Raw genomic sequence first — 20,003 nt, 5'->3', positions numbered from 1 at the left:
CTAAATCAATAAAAAAAAAAAACAAAAAAAAAACAAACAAAGGAATTCAGTTTTGTAATTTTATTTAAAATAAGACCGCAAGGACATGGGCAGAATATGTACAGGTGACTGTCCAGTGTCTTGAGGTCAGCAAATCTGAAAATCATCCTAGTGCACCTTAAAATAAATAAATAAAAAAAAAACATTGATAAAATTCAGAGTTCAACAACAGTAGAGTCTGCAGGCTGTTGCCCCACCTGGTGCAGCCCATGTCTGAAGCGTTCTCCTGCCACCTGGATGGCTGAAGACCCGCACGTACGTTGCAGGGTCATGAACAGAGGGGGACCTTGCAGTGGGCTTCTTCCGATTAGCTGGAACTGAGCCACTGCTCGATGGTCGGACCAGTTGCGGTGGACCTGCAAAGGAATTACAACTTTTTATGGCCAAGGAGCTTCTTTAATAAAGTTCAGCCAAGTTTGTGCACTGGATGGCAGCAAAACACAAAGCAGGGCCCTCTAATACTAGTCCCAGAGAGCACTTCCACCATCCCCCAGTTCTGGATTTCAAATCATTGTGGAGCCCTGGCATACAGTCTCAATCTCAATAAATAAATAAATAAATAAAAAATTACCTTTGACAAGCCCATTGCCCATCCAGGGCATGTTGTTCTTAACGACTGACCCAAGACCAGGAGACTGGAATTTCTTGCCCAGAGGCAGTTGAAAGACATCAGAGAGGGGGTAGGAACATCGAACGGTCAACCTGGAGAGTCACAGCGGCAAAACACTTAAATCACTACCAAACAATGAAAGACTGTATATTTATATAATATATATAAAAAAATAAAAAAAACCTGAAGGTAGCATCTCTGGTGATGAGTGCTCTCGTGTCCTCCTCTTCAAAGATGATCACGTTCTCATAAATCCCATACCCCTCAATCACCTAACCCAGGATTGAGGGGTGAAAGGTCTTGGAAAACCAAAATCATACACATTCTAAAAACACATTTTTTTCTTTTACCTTAAACGTTGTACCACATGTGTCCAGTCCGAATTCAAACAAAACGCTAGACTCATCGGTCTCCTTCGGCTTGCAGCGCCGGTCCAGCAGCGTGGTCCTGTCGGGAATCGCTTTGGGGGTCGATTTAGTGACGTCACTCACAACAGTCATAACCCCTTCAGCAGAACACACTACAAACAAAAAGAAAAACATTTCAGTAGTCAGTGTGGAACATGTGTGAATCATGTCACACTGCAAACATTTTCCTTCTAAAGACCAAAATTACATACAGTATGTATGTATGTGTATATATATATATATATATATAAATAATCACACACATATATACACACACACTTTATATTCCCCAGCATGCACCCATGTTTAAACAAGGTTTACGTCACTCACTTATCAACTGTGTTGTCTCAAAGCGGCACCTTTTGGTGTAATGTTTCTGAACTGCTGAGGTTCGTGTGTCTCTAGTGGTGACATCAAAAGTAGCAACAAAATACTGTAGTGTAATTTGCTACAAGGACAAGAAAAAGAAAAAAAAAAAATTACATAATGTTCGCATATTTCACCAGAAACCTACATTGGATTCATAAAAAGTGTCAGGAACCCACAAACCTCATAAGTGTAGCCTGGGCTGAACAGGGGAATCACCAGGACCAAACTCTGGCTGTCATTGGCCACGGTGTAGCCACGCTCATTTATCAGCTGCTGGGTGAGGGCGTGCCGGCCGATGGCGACTTCCCACAGGTAGTCAAACTCCTGATGGTCTAACTGGAAGCTGATCCCGTTTTCCATGCATTGTCCAGTTAAGACGGGGGGGACTTGAGCAAACAACGAGGGGGAGAAAATATATATATATATTAATAAAAGCGGGATGTGGTTAATCTCTTTCTAGAAAATCAGTTTAAAAATGCTCAGAACTCACAGACCCCACTGAACAGAGCCATGACAGATGTGGCAACATAAAAGAGATCTTCTTGAGGCATGATGCTCAGAGTGAAGTTTACATTTAAAGCATAACGCAGAACTCCACTTGTAAAATACTGAATGGAAAAAGTGATAATTAAAATTTTAGAAGTATTGATTTCCACCATGGGATTTCCACCCCACGAACCTGCTCTCTCACGACAGAGCTCCTGAAGGACACTCTGATGACGAATGAACGAGTGCCATTAGAATTGGCCAGCATGGTAACAGTATGGCCGCTCTGGACCGCCTCCGGCACGGTGAAGGTCTGTCCATTGAGCGCCACGGCCACCAGCTCCACGTCAGATTTAAAGTTCCCCACGTAGATGGTGAAGACCCGCTCTTCAATAACGGTCTCTGCCGGAGTCAACAAAAGGTCAAGATCAGGGGTCCGCAAAACTGATGCCAATTAATCAATTAGGACACCTACGATTAATGGTGAATGGGACATTGGCGAGCAGAGGGGTCGACAGGACCCTGGCGACGCGATATCTGGTCTCCTCGCCACCGTCGTCCATGAACACTTGTTCGTAGTACAGACGAGCCAAGTAGAATTCATGGTAGGTGTTGTCCAACACAAAGCTCTGGAAGGAGAGAGTGGGAGGAGCTTCACAAACGGTGACAAATTTCCTCACTATGACCACCTCTCCTCACCTTTCTGCAGCCCCCCTCGGCCGCGTAGGGGATGCCGATGTCCACAGTCTGCCTGTTGATGTCCACAGAGTAGCCAAGCTCCCTGATCGCCTGGGGCTTGAGGAGTGTAGCATTCATGCCAATGTTGATTTGCACATTTCGGACACCAGCATTCCCAGGTACTAGTGGAGCGATAAAGGTAGGGCTCTTCCACTTCAGTCGGATGCCATCGAATTCCTCTTCATCTGAAGAAAGAACACAACCGGTGTAATAGATGAGGAACATCAATTTAATGAGAAATTTCAAATTATGATATTTTTCCTACAATTAGGAATATATTTTTGGCCTATTTAGAAATAGGTCAGCTTGTATATGATATTTTGCAGTAGTAGTGGACTGTAGATTGTGTGCTCATATTTAAAGGCCTAATTCAGGCCCGTAACGTAGCGTTAACGTTTATCAACATTAAGAGAACATACACTGGTTACACGCAGCGACCAGGTCCACCATAAGGACAGACCACCTCTGCCTGGAGAACAGGGTGGGATGGACGACCTCCACAGGAACACCGTTCACCTAAGCAAGAAAAAGCAGAGTTAGAAGGAAATTCCGGCGCGGCGCGCTTCAGGGCTGAGGAAGACGGCAACTCACCATTGACACATTCGAGTAGGGTTGACCGTACGGCGTGCGGAACACGATCCTTCCCGGGCTGAACTGCACTCTGTAGCCTAGCTGCTGACCCTGTTCCAGGGACATGAGGGTTGGGCTCTGTCCCTCTTTCAGGAACATCAACTGCCAGGCAGCAGAGGCGTCGGAGTGGGCCTAGAACCAGATAGTTTCATTACGAACACAGGAGCAACATATTCCCAACCAAGCAAGTGAAGGGCGGCGTACAGTTGAAAGGGCATCGTTCCATGTCCCGTCCTTAATGATGCCACCCGTGTACGGGCAGGGAACGACGCTCTTTAAAGTCACCTGTAAAATGAGAAAAAGCAGCAAGAACGAGGGTAAAATATGACAAGAACACCCCCAGAGTCACACAAGAACACACACTGTACCTCCATATAGTTCAGCTCACAGATGACCTCTCTTGGGGACCAGGCTAATGTTAGATAACAGGTCTCAGATATGGGATAGGTCGTCTTTTTACCGCTGTCGTCAGGCATGATCAAGTGAAACTTGAACGTGAACACCTCATCGTCCTGGGAACACCGCGAAGAGGAACGTCAGTCTAAACGAGAGTCTAAAAGGACAAAACATCGAGTGGAACATTGACCTGGCTAACAGTGTGACACGAGAAGTAGGAGGCCCTGAAGACCGCGATTCCAAGCATCGGGAAGACCTGGTAGGTGTAACCACATTCCGAGCCGTAGCCTTGTGTGATTTCATATGCGCGGGTGCCATCTGCAAAGACAGATGCGGTTTCGAATATTCATCACCAGTCCTCGCTGTAGAAGGCTGGTCGGTAATAGACTAGTTAGTGACGAGGTCAGAAGGTGACCGAAGCGTACCGAGAGCTTCAAATCGGGGCTCTGGTCCAGGCCCAACATATGCCAAGTTTATGAGGACTTGAAGGAACCGGTCCCCACACTGTACCTCGACGGCACCTGCAGTACAACAGGGTGAGGGGCGTGATTAAGATGTAAAGATTAAGGTTAAGAAACAGCCTGGGGGAGCCCTGCTCACCTTTGTGGGCGGCTGTTGCACACTGCGAAAATGCGCAGAAAAGCCTGGGGATGGAAGACCATCAATCAGCGTACATTCAATAGCTCGAGAACGCAGAAGAAGTTGCGGTTACGCACTTACACAAAGTAAACGACCAAGGCCATCATGAAAACGAAATCTGGAAAAAATGTAACATAAGCCAACACAAGATCAAACCTGTTGTTTGTTAAATTTGTCTGAAACGGCACGGACGGCGTATTCCTTATGGGTTTTGTAAGCGCTCTCCCGGCTAATTGGTTAATTGATTTCAGATGATGGTTCTGTCATTGGAGGTAATGTCCGTGTTGCCAAATCTCGACGGAAATCAGTCACGTCCGATAAAACATTAAAGTTAATGTTTAGCCTCAATACTTCATTTATTATCTAGCTGCAGCTAGAATATTTATGACTTTCGTAAAAGAGCAGCGAAAAGATTGACAGCTTCTGACGATCTAAAATCAGCGCATTGTTGTCCGACATGGCAACGTCATTACAATTATGTTCAGCCACATGGTGGCGCGGTAAACAATGTTAAACGTGAGACGATCTGCTCCCCGCCGGCTTTTGGACGGCACTTGACCTGGTTTGTTTTACGCTAAATAATAAGTTATGCTAAATAACGCCGCTGCTGCCCCGCAAGCCCCAGTAAGTTTTCATGGGTGTGCGAGCACGACGAGTCTGGTGCAGACGAGTCGGGGCTCCAGCTGTTTGTCTGCCTCTTGTCTCCGTGTGAAGGCGAGGGCCGCGGTCATGACTCCCCGCTCCTCGAGAACGTTGCACCACCCAACCTTCATGCCCCTGTACCGAGAAGCTCGGGGATGGCGCCCAATTAATGCACCAGGTAAAATCTTTATTAGTTCATCAACTGGTCACTAGAAGAAGAAGAAGACTTTCATTTATGTGTGTGTTTAGGTCCTTCAATCTGAGTACGTTTCATGCTGAATTTCAGGTTTTGAGCATTACTGTATTGCAGAGCCTAATAGTGAAATGCATAGAAATAGCTACACAGCACTAATAACCAATATAACAGCTAGCGGTGTAAAATGAGCGTTGCTTGTGTATATGTGAGCACCATCAACAAACTCAGACCCCTGTGAAAAGTTTAAATCCTGAGCTCTCTTTGCCATAGTCTGATCACAGGGTGTTCATCGCTCCACAGCTTATGAGGAACAGAAAAAGGCCCGAGGACTGAGTTTGGCTTCTTAAAAAGAAAAAAATCCTTTAATAACATTTTTTTTTGTCTGCCTGTCTGACCCTGCAGTGCCAGTCATGAACCCCACAGACTTCTACTACACTGACCCCACATTGGCCCCAGGTCAGCGGGTGTCCAACACTGTGACACAGTTTGAGGTGAGGGCACAAAACCATCCGGAGAAGTGGCCAGACGGAATAACTCCTTGCTCCATAATTAGTTACGGAATTGTGTGTCAGGGCCCCGTCATGCCGTGGTCACTGAATAAACTTGCGATTAGCACGCTCTGTCTGAGTGGTAATGCCGCAATCCCGAACTCTGTTGCTGATCCATCTTTAGTTTAAGCTAATTTGAAGGCGCTGCAGCGGTCCGGGACAAGGAGGATAAGGCCTGGTCTGGGGTCTGCGTTGATGGGACAGAAGTATTGTAAGACCCCCGTGAGATTAAAAGGGCTCAGACAGGCTGGCCTGTTTAATAAGATCCTCTGGTCGGTGCTCAGACGGACATAAGCAGTGGGCTTTGTATGGGGGACGTCTCCCCCCCCCAGAACCTTTAATGGGATGAGGAGTCTTTCAAATCCGACACTGTTAGCGTCTTGGAAAATTAAAATTATACTATTTTAATTGCTCTAAAACTTACTAACATACCTTTTTTTTTACGTGGCATTCATTATTTGTAGCAGTGATTTTTTTTAGATCTGTTTGTGTCTAGGGCGTTCAACGTCTGACTATGAACACGCCTCCTCCCATCATGTCAGCTCGACCTGCACCTCCAATCCAACCAGACCCGTTTCTTCCTGGGCCCCACCCGACTCGCGACCTGGGATCTCGGACCTGGAACGTGGAGTCTGTGCTGCCCAAACGTGGAGGAACGTTAGCAATAATCCAGATGTCCCAGGAGGAGGATGATGTCATCACCTCCCTGCTGCAGCTTTGCAGCGACGTACCCGTGTCCCAAAAAGAACTAGACAGCCCGGTCGCTAGCAGTGAAGGTGAACCTCTTCCCTCACGTCCATCCCATATCATAAACGAGGCCGACAGCGAGGCTTTCACCAGCCTGGAGGAGGAACCTGGAGAATCCACACCGCTGTCGAATCCTTGAACAGGCTGTGAGTAGAACCTTCCACCCAGGGCCAGGAACCCATTTACGGGTCCATGCTCAATCTCCAGCACCCAGCCTCATTAACGTAGACATAATTGGACAGAAGGGTAGATGTTCATGTTTTGGATGGTGGTTGGTCCGAAATTTTAAGCTTAGTCTGTGGGTTCTGTGTGGATCAACACGTGGGACATCATCATCATCATTGTATCTGGCCGGTGCAGCGTGGAGGACGGGACCATCTTCACACCACATTTGCCAAGTCTGTAATGCTTTTGTTGCGCGTTCTTTGTGAGAAGTGGGAAGTCAGAGTGGTGGACTGTTTTCATACCAACGTTGGGTTGAATCACTAACATCTTGCAAAGCAATATATATATATATACATTTTTTTCCAAAGTTTATTAAAATACAGAAACAAAAAATAACCAAATGTTTTTTGTTTTCTTCCCCTCCCCCATCTTTTACTTAGATTGTTGTCGAATGGAGAAAAAAAAAAAAACATATAATACAAAATATACAAAGCAGCAATTTTTCCACAATATGTAAACGACCAGCTAGTCTTGAGTAACTTTTGATCGTAAGATGAAACGTTACTGTTTGCGATCATCTGTACCTGGTCTCAGAATTTACCCTTTAAGGAGTGTCCCCTCTCTTAAAAACCTGGCACCATTACACATAGGAAAGAAATCTGGACTGATCCCCAACTAAAAAAAACATCTGAACTGGTGGATTCAGGTAGGGCGGGCGCGATGCACTGATGAAATACACCTCTGCGATGACAGACGTTCGTGTTGTCCATGCATTTCTGCGCTGGCTGTTGAGTCCGTTGGTGACATCTGTCATTACGCTGGTCACACGACCAATAACTTAAACAACGTGGTCATCGTAATTAGAAAAACTCAAAACCACCGCTTTTCGTAGACATGAACTTGTTAGATCATGCCGACCAGCCCTGCCTTCGTGGCAATTTAACAAATAGACGAAAGAGCGGAGGAAATCCGATTACATAAAAGATGAACCAGCAATTAGATCGTATTGCTTCACGGCCTTGTGTAATATTCGTTACTTGTTTGAAAGAATTCCGAGCTATTGGCAAAATTGGGTTGCGCTGGTCCGATAAAGTGAGTAGCCACGGAACAACTCTGCATTTTAACACGCGCATTCGGCGAATGCTTTTGCATATAGGAATTTCACAGCATTGTTTGTGGCAAGTGGCAGGTTGGAGCTGAGAAGCGTACAATCGGAATTCTTTCCGATCAGGGAAAGAGCAGCTAGGTTCATTTCACTCATCGTCCTGGTAAGAAGACATTCAAGTGACATCTGCTAGACAGGAATGTCCACATTCTGACCGTGGCAGAAAGACAGTCATGCGCAGATGTCGCCATATGGCTTGCATAAACACTAACTTTAACAGACACAGTCAACTAGCGAAGACATCGCTAGTCGTGAGAGTAGCCGGAAAGATCTCCATAGTGGAGGTCTTTTCAAATCACTGCTAAAAACCAGAGGAGGAAAGTTGCAGAATGGGACCGGTGTCCAGACGTTTTGAGCCCTTCCACGTTTCCATCTCTTGTCAAATTGTAGACCGATTTTTGGTGACCAAACTGGCTGCTTGTATGACGCGGAATCTTTCGCGGATGTTCCGGCGTCTGACGTGCTCGTTCGTGATCTCCACAACGTTTGCCAAGGGGAACCAGCCCTTCTGCCCGTCGGACAACTTGATACCCTCGTACCAGCCTGGAGGCAGAAAATGACACATGACGAAAAGAACAGGATGAAATATGTTACACATTTACAGCATTTATCAGACGTCCTTATCCAGAGCGACTTACAATCAGTAGTTACAGGGACAGTCCCCCCTGGAGACATTCAGGGTTAAGTGTCTTGCTCAGGGACACAATGGTAGTAAGTGGGGTTTGAACCTGGGTCTTCTGGTTCATAGGCAAGTGTGTTACCCACTAGGCTACTACCACTCTGACCACTACAACTCCAAACTTGGGGCAGTGGTGGCCTAGTGGTTAAGGAAGTGGCCCCGTAATCAGAAGGTTGCCGGTTCGAATCCACTGAGCAAAGCACTGTCCCCACACACTGCTCCCCGGGCGCCTGTCATGGCTGCCCACTGCTCACTCAGGGTTATGGGTTAAATGCAGAGGACACATTTCACTGTGTGCACCGTGTGCTGTGCTGCTGTGTATCACATGTGACCATCACTTCACTTAATTACTTTATTTATACCTTACACAGGTTGGTAAGGTTGATAACGCACCAGATTGCCGCCTATTATGCTCTGGGTTAACAATCCATTTCATCATTTTCATGTATAGCTCGCCTGAAAGCTGTAACCTAGATATGCATCAGTTAATAGACTGGTTATGCTAAAGCGGGGGACAGGCTCACCCTCGTTCGTCTTCCGGATGACGTTGACTATCTCGGCCGGCTCCAGGTTGATCTCGTCAGCCTGCTGAGCCACATACTGCTCTACACACTGCACTTGGGGGCAGTCTGCGCCACACACACACACACACACACACACACACACAAACAGCAAAGATTAAAACCACTACAAAGTGATTAAAAAAAAGACTCAAAATGGAGATTTTGATGTTTTTGTAGAAACACTACCAACCCCAATCCTCATACACCACTTCCTCTGCATCTTTGTCGGAATCATTTGGATTTGGGAATGCTGCAATCCACCGGTCCATTTCTGACCTGAACCCAAAAAGACAACGAACTCACATCTCTCAAATATTGTTTTTGCGGAGTTCCTCAACACTTACAACGGCAACAATACGACCAAGAAGGACATCTTATGAACAGCAGCCACGGACACGACCGATTGGCACGTCGGTTGTACGTGGCGTAACTCACTGCGTGGCGGCCTTCATCACCCGCTCAAACATGCGGCTCTGGTGGTTCTCCAGCAGTGAGAGGACGAGGCAGTTTTCCAGGTTCCAGCCAGAACTGTCGGTGTCCAGTGGCCTGAGCTGGACCAGCGAGCGGTGAGCATAATCCAGCACCACGTAGCGGTCGGCACTGCAGGGGTCGGTGAACAGGCCTTACTCACTTTGCACAGCGGCAAAAACGCCCGTTTTCTCTTTCAATTCTACCGAAAAATATTCTGCTAAACGTCATTCCTGTTGAACAAATATTTGGCGTGATTGTGCTCTGGTTGAAATTTTAGGATCCGTCCCATCATGAGCTGTCGTCCGCGCTTTCGCAGGTCGCTCACCTCTTTTTGCTGGTGATGAGGAGGAGGTCATTGAAGAGGAAGAGAAAGACCGTGCTGAACTTGGGCCTTAAGTGGAACAGCGTTCCACCTTTGGCCACTTCCTGCAGCTCCCCGCGCTTCTCCAGAAAGCGCGTTTGCGTGATGATGGGCACAGCCTGAAACCAAAAAAAAATTACACTGTGTTAATGCTTGATGTTCCATCTGCACAACTACATGGGTTTTGTAGTGGATTGAAGACTCAGTATAAAATATAATGCACTCTCCGTGTAAATCTGAGTGTTTTGAACGCAGCCCTGGGGGATACAGCCATTTCTGGGATGCAGGCCAGCAGCCGATGGGCCATGCGACCTTCCAGCTGCTCACCTTCACTTTGCTGAACTCCAGCATGCTGTTGGTCTGGATGAGCTCCTCCATCTGTTTCATCTTCCCCACCTCACTGTTGCAAACGTCGATGATCTGATGTGAGTGGAGAGGTTAGACATTTCTGTGCATAGCGTGCATGTTAGCCAAGGGCGTGGACAAAGCAAGTCAACAATAAAGCAGATCAACTGAGGGGTGTGGTAAAGAGCATGGTGTAAAACTGTGGAGAATAGAATAAAAACTCTCTCTACACACAAAAGCACTGTATTAAAACCACTACAACTTGATGTTACTGTCCCATCTTACAATGGTTTAAAAAAAAAAAAAAAAAAAAAAAAAAAAAAAAAGTGTATATATTTGACAGAGCCCTTCCATAGTGAGTATTTTTATTTTTCCTGGCATCTTTAGCAATGCTAAATCCATCTGTGGCTTCTTAGTGCAGTTAACCTCGTTTCTGCTTCCTCATTATAGGATATCCTTTGGCATAACTGGGACAATAGGCAGTGACGTCACCTTTGGGGCACAGCAGGGGAGTAGGGAACTGCGGGAATAGGTGGAGTTGGGGAAAAATACCTTTGAAACAGAAGCCAGGGCCTTGGAGGCCATCTGCTCCTCAGGCGTCTTTTCTTTGGTTCTCTTGAGGATATTCTGTTTCCAATGGACAGAAAAATTAAACTCACATGCATATTCTCATACGACGGTCCACAAACAGCCGTCCAAATGCAAAGTTCACCTCAATGAGCATCTTAATTCGTGTGATTCGCTGGAACGGGAGCAGGAGAAAGGACACGAACGGAAGCCTCTGACACTTTGGGGACTCCTGGAGGCGGCCGATCACTACAGCAAACTGCGAGTTAGTTTGCCTGCAAAGAGAACGATTCAAAAATTATTTCACTGAACACCTCAGATGAACACAATTCACAATTTAATCAGGGCTAACGCCATCTCATCACGCGTCTCACTATGTTCACCTCGCCATAAACGGAAGTAAATGAACTGGCGCAGTTTTCTAGCAAGCCAGACCTTTTCTGTTTTGGCATATTTGTAGCTAAGAACCCATAAAATGTATTCGACGTGATGCTAAAATTCTTATATTGCCTGTTTGCCAATCAGAATTCTTGATAATTTTGTTGTGTAGTGATAACGGTCCTGAGATAACCACACCCCTCGTACACTGGGGTGTCAGCAGATGACCTTCTGCTGATGCCCCAGTGTACAGGGAGAGTTACTAGCACAGAGAATGAAGAGAAAAGGTGGCAGAAGGGATCCTATGGGATCCCTTTATCCGGAACGAATAAGTAGACTCCGCCCATTTTTAACTTTTCATTATGCCAGCAAAAATCAGGCTTCCAAAGCAAAATTAACATTTGCTACTCACATCAGGCTGGTGTAGGTCTTTTCCTGATAGATCTGGTTGCGCACATAGTCAATGTAAGCAGGGAAATTGTGCTGGCCGTGGTAGTTGATGATGTCACAGATTTCGGTGATAACCACACTCTGGTCCAAACGTTCCTCGAGATCCAGTAGAAACCTTTCGCGCAAAGTCGATAATACATTAATGAACTACATGAGAAGATACGGAATAAACATGAAGAACAACAAGAAAGAACAGTTAGAAACTCATGCATTGTATGTTTTTATGAAGACAAATGCAAGGTTCATTGAATAATCAAGAGCAGCACAGGTCAATTTAGAAAAATCATTTATTATTTCATAAATGTATGGAAAATAAAATATGAGCTATAGTTTTTAAAATTAGAGCTCTCCCTAAAAGTCTCGTCCAAGTCTTGTTTAGTTTTGAGGGAGCCAGGCTACCCTTATCTTCCATGTAATTCGGACCAGAACACCCACTCCCCCTACCGCCTGTCTGTCTGCCTGTGTGTGTCTCACCTCTCGCTGACCTCTCGGATGCGCAGGATGTTGGAGAAGAGACTGACCCGGTCTCTCGGTATGAGCGTGTCCTGGAGCTCACGCGATTCCAGGAAGTGCTCCGTCAACACGCGCAGCGAGCGCAGGTAAGACACCTCTGACGTGACCACTTCGAACATGCTCTACACACACACACACACACACACACACCGTAAATGTAAATCTCCGTTGCGTTTTTCTGTTTTTGGTTTACTGGTGTACATCTTGCTAAACCTTAAAATGCTCCTCCTCACCTCTTGGTACTTGATGTCATCGGAACTCAGACTCTCCAGGACCCTGCTCTCCCGAACGCTTGGTAGGTCCTGCCACAACGTGCTCTGAGTTCCGGTTGGTGGGGTGGGACTCGCCCTGGACTCGGCTCCCAGGGCGGCGGAACCCCGTCGGTGGTCCATGGGATAGTCGGCGCTGGTCTTGCTGATGTTGCGGGACACGGTCTGCCTCCGGATCTCTTTGGTGATGACAGTTTGACGATACGTCTGATAGAGCGGTTCTTGTGGAGGGGCAGAGAGAGTAGAGAGAGAAAGAAGTGAAATGTTGTTACTGACGGAGGTCCTTCTGTGCCAACAATACGATATAGTACTTATATAATTTCACTCTTTTCCGTACCATCCATAGTGTCCCAGTTTATAGACTTCTTTCTGCATGGTGCAGTTTGTAGACTGTGAAAGATACAACGTGTAGATTAAATTAGTTCGAGACCATACAAATATGAACAATTTGCATGCAGGATGTGAGAAAACAATTGATCATACTCTTTATTACTGCAGCTCTTCTGTTCCATTTCTTCAGTTGAACGAGGAGAAAAATATCAAAGAAATCATTTGTTACAAGACAAAGCAACACAGAAGTGTATTATAAGTGTGTGTGTGTGTGTGTGTGTGTGTGTGTGTGTGTGTGTGAAGAACGAAGCTCCAACCCTTACTTGAACCGGCTGAGTCCAGGGATTGGGAACTGCCACTCCGTCCATTTAGCGCCAAATTGCACGGAGGAGGCGGGGCCAGCCTGTGGACACGTGGGCTGGCCGGGGGACTGGAGGAGAGCCCCAGCGGGGATGACTGGCGCAGCACATGCCTCTCTCCCGGAGAAGGCTGGGGCAGTGGGATACCCCCGTGCGGCGTGTAGCGGGGGCTTTTGGACTTGTCCGCCAGTATGGGGGCTCGGGGTGGGACTGCGGGAGGCGTCTCCTCCGGATCGTCCCCGACTGTGTTCGAAGAAACTGACGGCAGCTTGGACAGCCGAGGAGGCTTGACAAGGGGGACTGAAACTGTGGTTTCCTCTGCAGGTGGTGGGTTGACCACAATATTGAGATCATAGATGCCCCCCTCCTCGTCCATAGACTGGGCTTTTGTGCAGTTCCCTGGTGACGTGAAATTGTGGGTAGTGTAGGAGGTCAGCAAAGCTGGAGGTCCAGGGTCTGACCTCCTCCGAAACTGTTCCCCGATCAAGTCCAAGGTGAACTTAAACTTCGCCTTCCCTTTCAACCGGGTTTCCTCTTCCACCTCCTCTTCGCCCTGATACAGTTCCAGTTCTTCTTCCTCCTCCTCTTCCTCCTCCCCTTCATCTCCATCTTCCTCTTCTTCAGTGTCTCCCTCACCTCCTCTCTCCTCTACTTCATCTTCATCGCCTTCGATCGGAACCCAAGCGAGTCTCATGCCAGGACGTATCAGATGGCAAACACAGCTGCAGCTCTTCTCGCAGCGAGGGAGAGAGGGCGTGGCCACAACCTGACCCGCCTCAGACCCACCAACCAACAGCACCTCCACTTCTTTGCCATCTGGAGCTGAGGACAAGGCAGAGAAAAAACCAAAAACAAAGACCCCCCAGGTCTTTAGTCAGACTATTCTTTATATGACTATTAAAAAACACCCCCATCAGGATCAGTAGAAGAGCCCAACACTACAGCATTCAGCACACAAGCAACACGAGTCCCAAGAGCTTCGTGCCTTCATGTCAAACTAATCTTGTGAGTTTAACAGGGGGCTATTTCGAATTTGGATATTTTATCCACGACAATTCGTAATATGGTGTTCGCGGACGAAAAGAAACACGAGTTTTGCACAGTTGCCCCCCCCCCCCCCCCCCCCCCCCCCCCCCCAAGTCTTATGGAGATACGATTTTCTTTACTGGTGACACAAACCACCATTCCAGACTTTGCCCTGCGGCCTCGGCCACCCACAATTGGACGTTTTTACAAGCCGTGCGCCATCGACCAGCTTTCCTTAATCCGGACAGGCAACTGGACATATTTCCCCCCACCTCTCCTCTTGCTCCGACCGCCCTTTTTTCTCCGTGCAGTCGGTGCGCCACCTTGGTCCTCGCTTGCAGCGGCCTTGGCGCCGCTTGCCGGAAAAGCGGCCACGCTCTGCTGGATGGACCTTCTGCGCTTCGTAGAGACGTCGGACCTGCCATCGCTGGCCAGGATGTCCTCCACCGCTTCGCGCACATTTTGCTTGAGTCTGCTGAACGTCCTTCGAAGCCCGTCTGCCATCTTGTCCCCGCGGGTGTGCGCGACAGAGCAAGAGGGGCTGACGTGTGATGGTTTTAGGCTCCGTCGGAAAATGTTTATTGGCGACAACATCACGCTGCCTTTGGGTCAAAGGCCGACCACTAAAACGATAAAAAGCAGACTTCCCACTGTCCTCTCTTGTCCAAGAACACCGAAACAAGCGTGAATTCACCCAGACACGTTGCCCCTTCAGATCAGACACTTTTAATAACAACCGCACGGGGATTCACTGGAATATTCAGACATAAACTCGGGCCCTTTTGGGCGATAAAGAATTATTTCACTCATTGGCGCATGCGCTAGACGGGGGTGTATTTAACTGAACCAGTTCCACATCAACATGGCTACACCTGCTGCACTTTGGAGTTGGTATTGTACAAAAAAAAAAAAACACGTTCGCCCAACACTGCCTGACGAAATTTTGGAGTTATGAGACTGAAAATTCCCTCCAATCCCAATAGACTCTGTTCTCCTTTGTTGTCCCTGGCTGGTGGGACGACTTGTCCTGCTCCATTCGACTAGCCGAGACCACCACCACCTTTAAGAAGCAGTTGAAAACCCACTTGGTCAAAAAGTATTTCAGACGAATCTAACACTTACACACTCACAAGTTAGGCCTTAAACTCGAAATCTATAGAAACCGAAGGAGAATTGCTGGTGTCTTCCTCTTGAAATTCGCTTTGGATAAAAGCGTCTGCTAAGTAAAGTAAAATGTGTTTGAGGAATCGTACCCCCCCACACACAGAATCGACTCTTTTTACCTTCACTATGCTCATTAGCACAAGTGAATGATAAGAAAGTGTTCGGGACTGTCGTAGACCGTCCCCGGTGTCTAACTTAAGGCGGTGGAGAGAAAACAAGAGTATGAAACGGGAATATATAAAAATGTACAAAAACTCTTCATTTTTCTTTTTTTTACCTGATCGCCCTCCATGTATACTTTTGGGTGTATCGTTCTTCTCTTGTCCTCCACTTGACCTGTTTTCCAGGCAATTCTGCTTCTTCGGTATCCGATTGCGCTTCAGGGGCAGTGGAGGAGCCATGTCCTTGTTCGGATGGCCGCCTTTTTTGGGAATTTTCGGCTTGGGCCTGACCGTAGGGGCTCGTTTCGGCCGCGGGGGCTCGTTGGCCTTCTCTGCTCCGCTTCCGTTAGTGATAACGGGCGCGGTCACCGCCAGCGCCGGCTCCGGCTGATTAAACCGGTCCACGATCCTCTTCACGTTCCCGGAGTGCTCCGGGGAGGCGGCCCTCACCTGCGGTGCCGACTCTGGGACGACTCTGGACGCGGCCGAGGGCCTCGGCTGGGGCTCCGGTCTCGGCGGGGTGCCGGAGGCGGCTTGGGCTAAGGTCTCGGGTGAAGACATTTTTCAAAATGGTCAGGGAAGGTCTGTCATTTTTATTTCACCTGTAGGGAATTAAAAAAAAAAAAAAAAATTAAATAAACCATCATTCTATACGCAGCCTCTGTGGGGTTTTCTCCAAGACTGAAAAAGAAGGAAATAAATTCTGGTTTCTGAATTCTAGAACTTCTGATAGGTGTTTCATTTTTTTTTTTTAACACCACAGATGATATTACTGTGGTGCAATACAACACATTCCAAACGGGGAATTCTATTTGTTTGTACCTTTGTGTGTCAGTACATCCAGAACATTCTGTACATTCTGCCCTTTGCTCTCCATCGTGGCTCAGAAGAAGAACGCAGGAGCTAAAGGAACGGAGGACTTTGCTCCACGACGGCACCACGCCCACTGTACACGACAGGTGCGTTCCTGCCCATTAATGATAAACCAGCCACGCGCGCGAGGATTGCGGTTACGCGCCTACCGACAACATTGACGAGGCGAATCAACCACGATGTTTCAGCCCTGTGCTCATGGGCTGTTATGGCTTTCATCTTTCAAAAACGCGGTGCACTATAGTCCGCTGTGCCAATTGTTCCCGTCATTTGCCATTAGACAATGAACTACCAGATTATGCAGATTGCGTTAATCCAGCGGGATAATTCTTTATGCCCAGCGAGCTCTTTTTTGTCGCGCAGAGCATGTGCACAAAACACCATGTCCAATTTACATTTGTGGCATTAATCAGACGCCCTCATCCTGAGACAGTAGATACAGGGACAGTCCCCCCCCCCCCCGGAGACACTCAGAGTGTCTCGCTCAGGGACACAATGGCAGTAAGTGGGATTTGAACCTGAGACTCTCTGGTTCTATGGCGAGTGGTGTGCCAAACACACCTAAAAGATTCCAGCAGCACGCGGAGCCATTTTGTCTCGTTTTTTTTCGCACTGTATATTTCAGCTACATCCGCTTTTCGAGAACAACGCGCTGTACGAGGGCAGCCGCGTGCAACGTAAATATTTTCACCGGCGGCAGGAGGAAGTTCGTGCAGGAAAGACGCGCTTTAGATGCCTTGCATGCTTCAGACCAGGTTCAATTGCTGCAAAACCACAAAATATCCTAAATATCTGATCCACCTCCCGGCCTCCAATAAGAATCTCCATCTTCATCTCCAAGCGCAGGACCTCGAGGCCTTCACCGCTGCAGTCTCCCAACGGCCAGGCCGTTCTGTGAGAATAAACGAGACTCCCTGTCTGAGGTCCACCTTCCTGCAGAAGAAGACGCTTCAGATTAAAGCCCCCACGAAAGAGAGTCGAAGAAACACGACAAGCGCCACACCTAAAATCTTATCCGTTTTTCCACTTAATGGCAGGAAGTGGAGGAAATGTTCTCCCAGGGGCCAGGAACGGCAGTCTGAGGGCAACTGGGAAACTGCTTTAGAACGCCCCCTGTGGTTGCACTTTGACCTTTAACCTCCCAATCGGGGGGAAAAAAAAAAAAAAAGCCTTTACAGAATATTTATTCGTTTTTCCCCAAGAGAGGGGTCCGGAGACGAGAAGCGCGTTCGTCCCTCGTACTCCGCGATCCACGAGCTGTGAGTAATGCGACGCTAGGAGACTCGCTCCCCCATCTGTTCCTACGCTCGGATGATCACGCAGGCCACGTTCCGCCGGATTCGGGACTAAGCGTGCAGCGCTGTGGAGCAGGGCCTACAGATACACTTCCCCACCACCCACAGACAGCATCTTCAGTTAAATCCACTTTTTTTTGTAAATCTAGAGAAAAATTCTCACTTGTGTGGTTCAGGTTGACTGAAAATAGGATTGATTTACATTTACATTTACAGCATTTATCAGACGTCCTTATCCAGAGCGACTTACAATCAGTAGTTACAGGGACAGTCCCCCTCCTGGAGGAACTCAGGGTTAAGTGTCTTGATCAGGGACACAACGGTAGTAAGTGGGATTTGAACCTTAACCACTAGGCTACTACCACCCTCATTATTACAGCGTCGCTTAGTTTCCTTTCGGTTACACAAGATCCACCCGCGTTCGGTCCAGGGAACCTGAGTTGGCGGCACTGGCTGGCAAAACCAGATGTTTCAGTTGAAAAATCCACCCAGGGCGACTGCATGTCTGTAGAGAAGGAATTTGGTGGCCAAAAAAAAAAAAAACCAACAACCTCACCCCACACTGCACTACGGAGTTGTCCGGTTGCCTTTAAATAAACCAACTGACAGAGGTGGTGTGACCCCACGCTCCATACCCACGAAGTCGGTCCTACGACGGCGGTACGAGCGCAAGTGGGGGCACGTTTCCGTGCTCCTGCCATGTGCCGTCACATGACGGCCCGGACCAGTTCGGCAAGTCCCCGTAAACACGGTGGCTGAGAGCAGAGAAGCGGAAACCGGACGAGGCGAGTGCGGGAGTCCACGTCTCATTTACAGCATTTAGCAGACGCCCTTTTCCACAGCGACTTACAATCAGTAGTTACAGGGACAGTCCCCCCCCTGGAGACACTCAGGGTTAAGTGTCTTGCTCAGGGACACAATGGTAGTAAGTGGGATTTGAACCTGGGTCTTCTGATTTATAGGCGAGTGTCTAACCCACTAGGCTGCGGGACGTCTCAGGAGGCGTCGTGCTCCTCCGTTCTCAGAAGCGACTCCTGACTTTATTTACAGCACACAACAGTCGTCCCCCTGGACTGTCTTGCTCAGGGACACAACGGGTAGATGTCCATCCTCCTGCTCACATTACAAACTTCACAGAATTTGTAAGTTTCTATGTTAATATATACGTCAACTTCCTGTCGAGGCCCATTGAGACACACCGTATGTCGTTTCAGGCTAAATAAGAAATAATCGCTTCAGACACGTTAAAAGTGACAAAGGTCCCTCCTAATGGCTGTAACTCGGCTTTAAAATGCAGCTACATGGCAGTAAAAGGTTCCACCTTGCCGTGTGGTAGTAGCCTAGTGGGTCACACGCTCGTCTGTGAACCAGAAGACCCAGGTTCAAACCCCACTTACTACCATCATGTCCCTGAGCAAGACACTTAACCCCGAGTGTCTCCAGGGGGGGACGGGACTGTCCCTGTCCAGACACTCGGTAATAACGTGCGGGGTGGTTATGATCCGCTCTGGTGTCCAATGGGACACAACGGGCGCATATATTAACATGTCCATCATCGAATCAGATCGAAACAGTAACCGCGACTTGGCTCTCGGGGTCCCCCGGTTTACGAGCCCAGTGTCAAAGTTGCCATTTGTTGCCATGTTTGCTCCCGGATCCATAGCGGCTTCGGGGGGTTTAAAAGCAGGAAAGCAGCGACTCACCCGGGGCGAAGCGGCGCGGTCGACCCGTCAGCGTCGCTCGGCGTCCCACGCCGGCTCGATAAAATCCTCCATCGGGTTAAAAGCGGGGACGCGGGACGGGTTATTGTCCGCCCGGACGCTCCATCCTCGCCGCCGCCGCCGCCGGCTCTTTGTTTCCCTGCGCTGCTGTCGCGCCGGCACGGGGCGTGGGTGCGTGTGGGCGGGGGCGTGGGAGCCTGTGGGACCCCCCCCACCCACCGACCCGAACCGCCCTCTGTCGCGGAAAATCCCCTGTCGCCCGTAACTCTTTAGGCTTCAGATCATGGGCGTGGATCGCAATAGAACGCAATTGCAAAAAGAGTGTAAAGTGAGCAATCAAAAAAAAACTCGAACACAACATCGCAGGGCGTTTATTTTATTAAACGCGTCGGTTGGATTTATGTCACACTGACTCCACCTAGTGACGGCGGAACAGAGTAAAATCAAGACATACAGAACGGGCCAGAAGTTTGGACGCACCTTCTCATTCAATGTGTTTTCTTTATTTTCATCACCATTTACGTTGGTAGATTCTCACTGAAGGCATCAAAACTATGAATGAACACATGTGGAGTTATGTACTTACGTGAAAACATGTTTTATGTTCTAGTTTCTTTGCTCTGATTCCTGCTTTGCACACTCTTGGCATTCTCTCGATGAGCTTCAAGAGGTCGTCACCTGAAATGTTTCTCCAACAGTCT

General features: G+C 48.0%; 2 protein-coding genes across 2 annotated transcripts; both read right to left on the bottom strand.

The window, feature by feature from the left end:
* Positions 1 to 44: 44 nt before the first annotated feature.
* Positions 45 to 4,544, bottom strand: LOC114797155 (uncharacterized). Its single transcript, XM_028991839.1, has 19 exons — positions 4,396 to 4,544; positions 4,276 to 4,319; positions 4,101 to 4,196; positions 3,866 to 3,993; positions 3,648 to 3,791; positions 3,484 to 3,564; positions 3,241 to 3,411; positions 3,069 to 3,165; positions 2,611 to 2,834; positions 2,387 to 2,540; positions 2,105 to 2,313; positions 1,916 to 2,033; positions 1,606 to 1,811; positions 1,387 to 1,504; positions 1,000 to 1,169; positions 833 to 921; positions 611 to 741; positions 237 to 395; positions 45 to 156 (listed from the first exon to the last, which is right to left on the bottom strand). Exons 1-19 carry the CDS (start codon positions 4,419 to 4,421, stop codon positions 143 to 145), a joined length of 2,379 nt encoding a protein of 792 aa, XP_028847672.1. The 5' UTR covers positions 4,422 to 4,544; the 3' UTR covers positions 45 to 142.
* Positions 4,545 to 7,064: 2,520 nt separating this feature from the next.
* arhgef15b (Rho guanine nucleotide exchange factor 15b) lies at positions 7,065 to 19,570 on the bottom strand. The gene is made up of 16 exons (XM_028991513.1): positions 19,285 to 19,570; positions 15,530 to 16,015; positions 13,027 to 13,884; positions 12,857 to 12,887; positions 12,711 to 12,763; positions 12,338 to 12,594; positions 12,066 to 12,226; positions 11,554 to 11,706; positions 10,909 to 11,038; positions 10,749 to 10,823; positions 10,179 to 10,271; positions 9,816 to 9,970; positions 9,455 to 9,619; positions 9,210 to 9,295; positions 8,981 to 9,085; positions 7,065 to 8,320 (listed from the first exon to the last, which is right to left on the bottom strand). The coding sequence occupies exons 2-16, from the start codon at positions 15,972 to 15,974 to the stop codon at positions 8,157 to 8,159; spliced, it is 2,931 nt and encodes a 976-aa protein (XP_028847346.1). The 5' UTR covers positions 15,975 to 16,015; positions 19,285 to 19,570; the 3' UTR covers positions 7,065 to 8,156.
* Positions 19,571 to 20,003: the final 433 nt, after the last annotated feature.

Source organism: Denticeps clupeoides, chromosome 1, assembly GCF_900700375.1.
Source record: "Denticeps clupeoides chromosome 1, fDenClu1.1, whole genome shotgun sequence".
Taxonomy (NCBI): Eukaryota; Metazoa; Chordata; class Actinopteri; order Clupeiformes; family Denticipitidae; genus Denticeps; species Denticeps clupeoides.
Note: the sequence above shows the minus strand (reverse complement) of the source record. Positions and strands in the feature narration are given on the sequence as shown.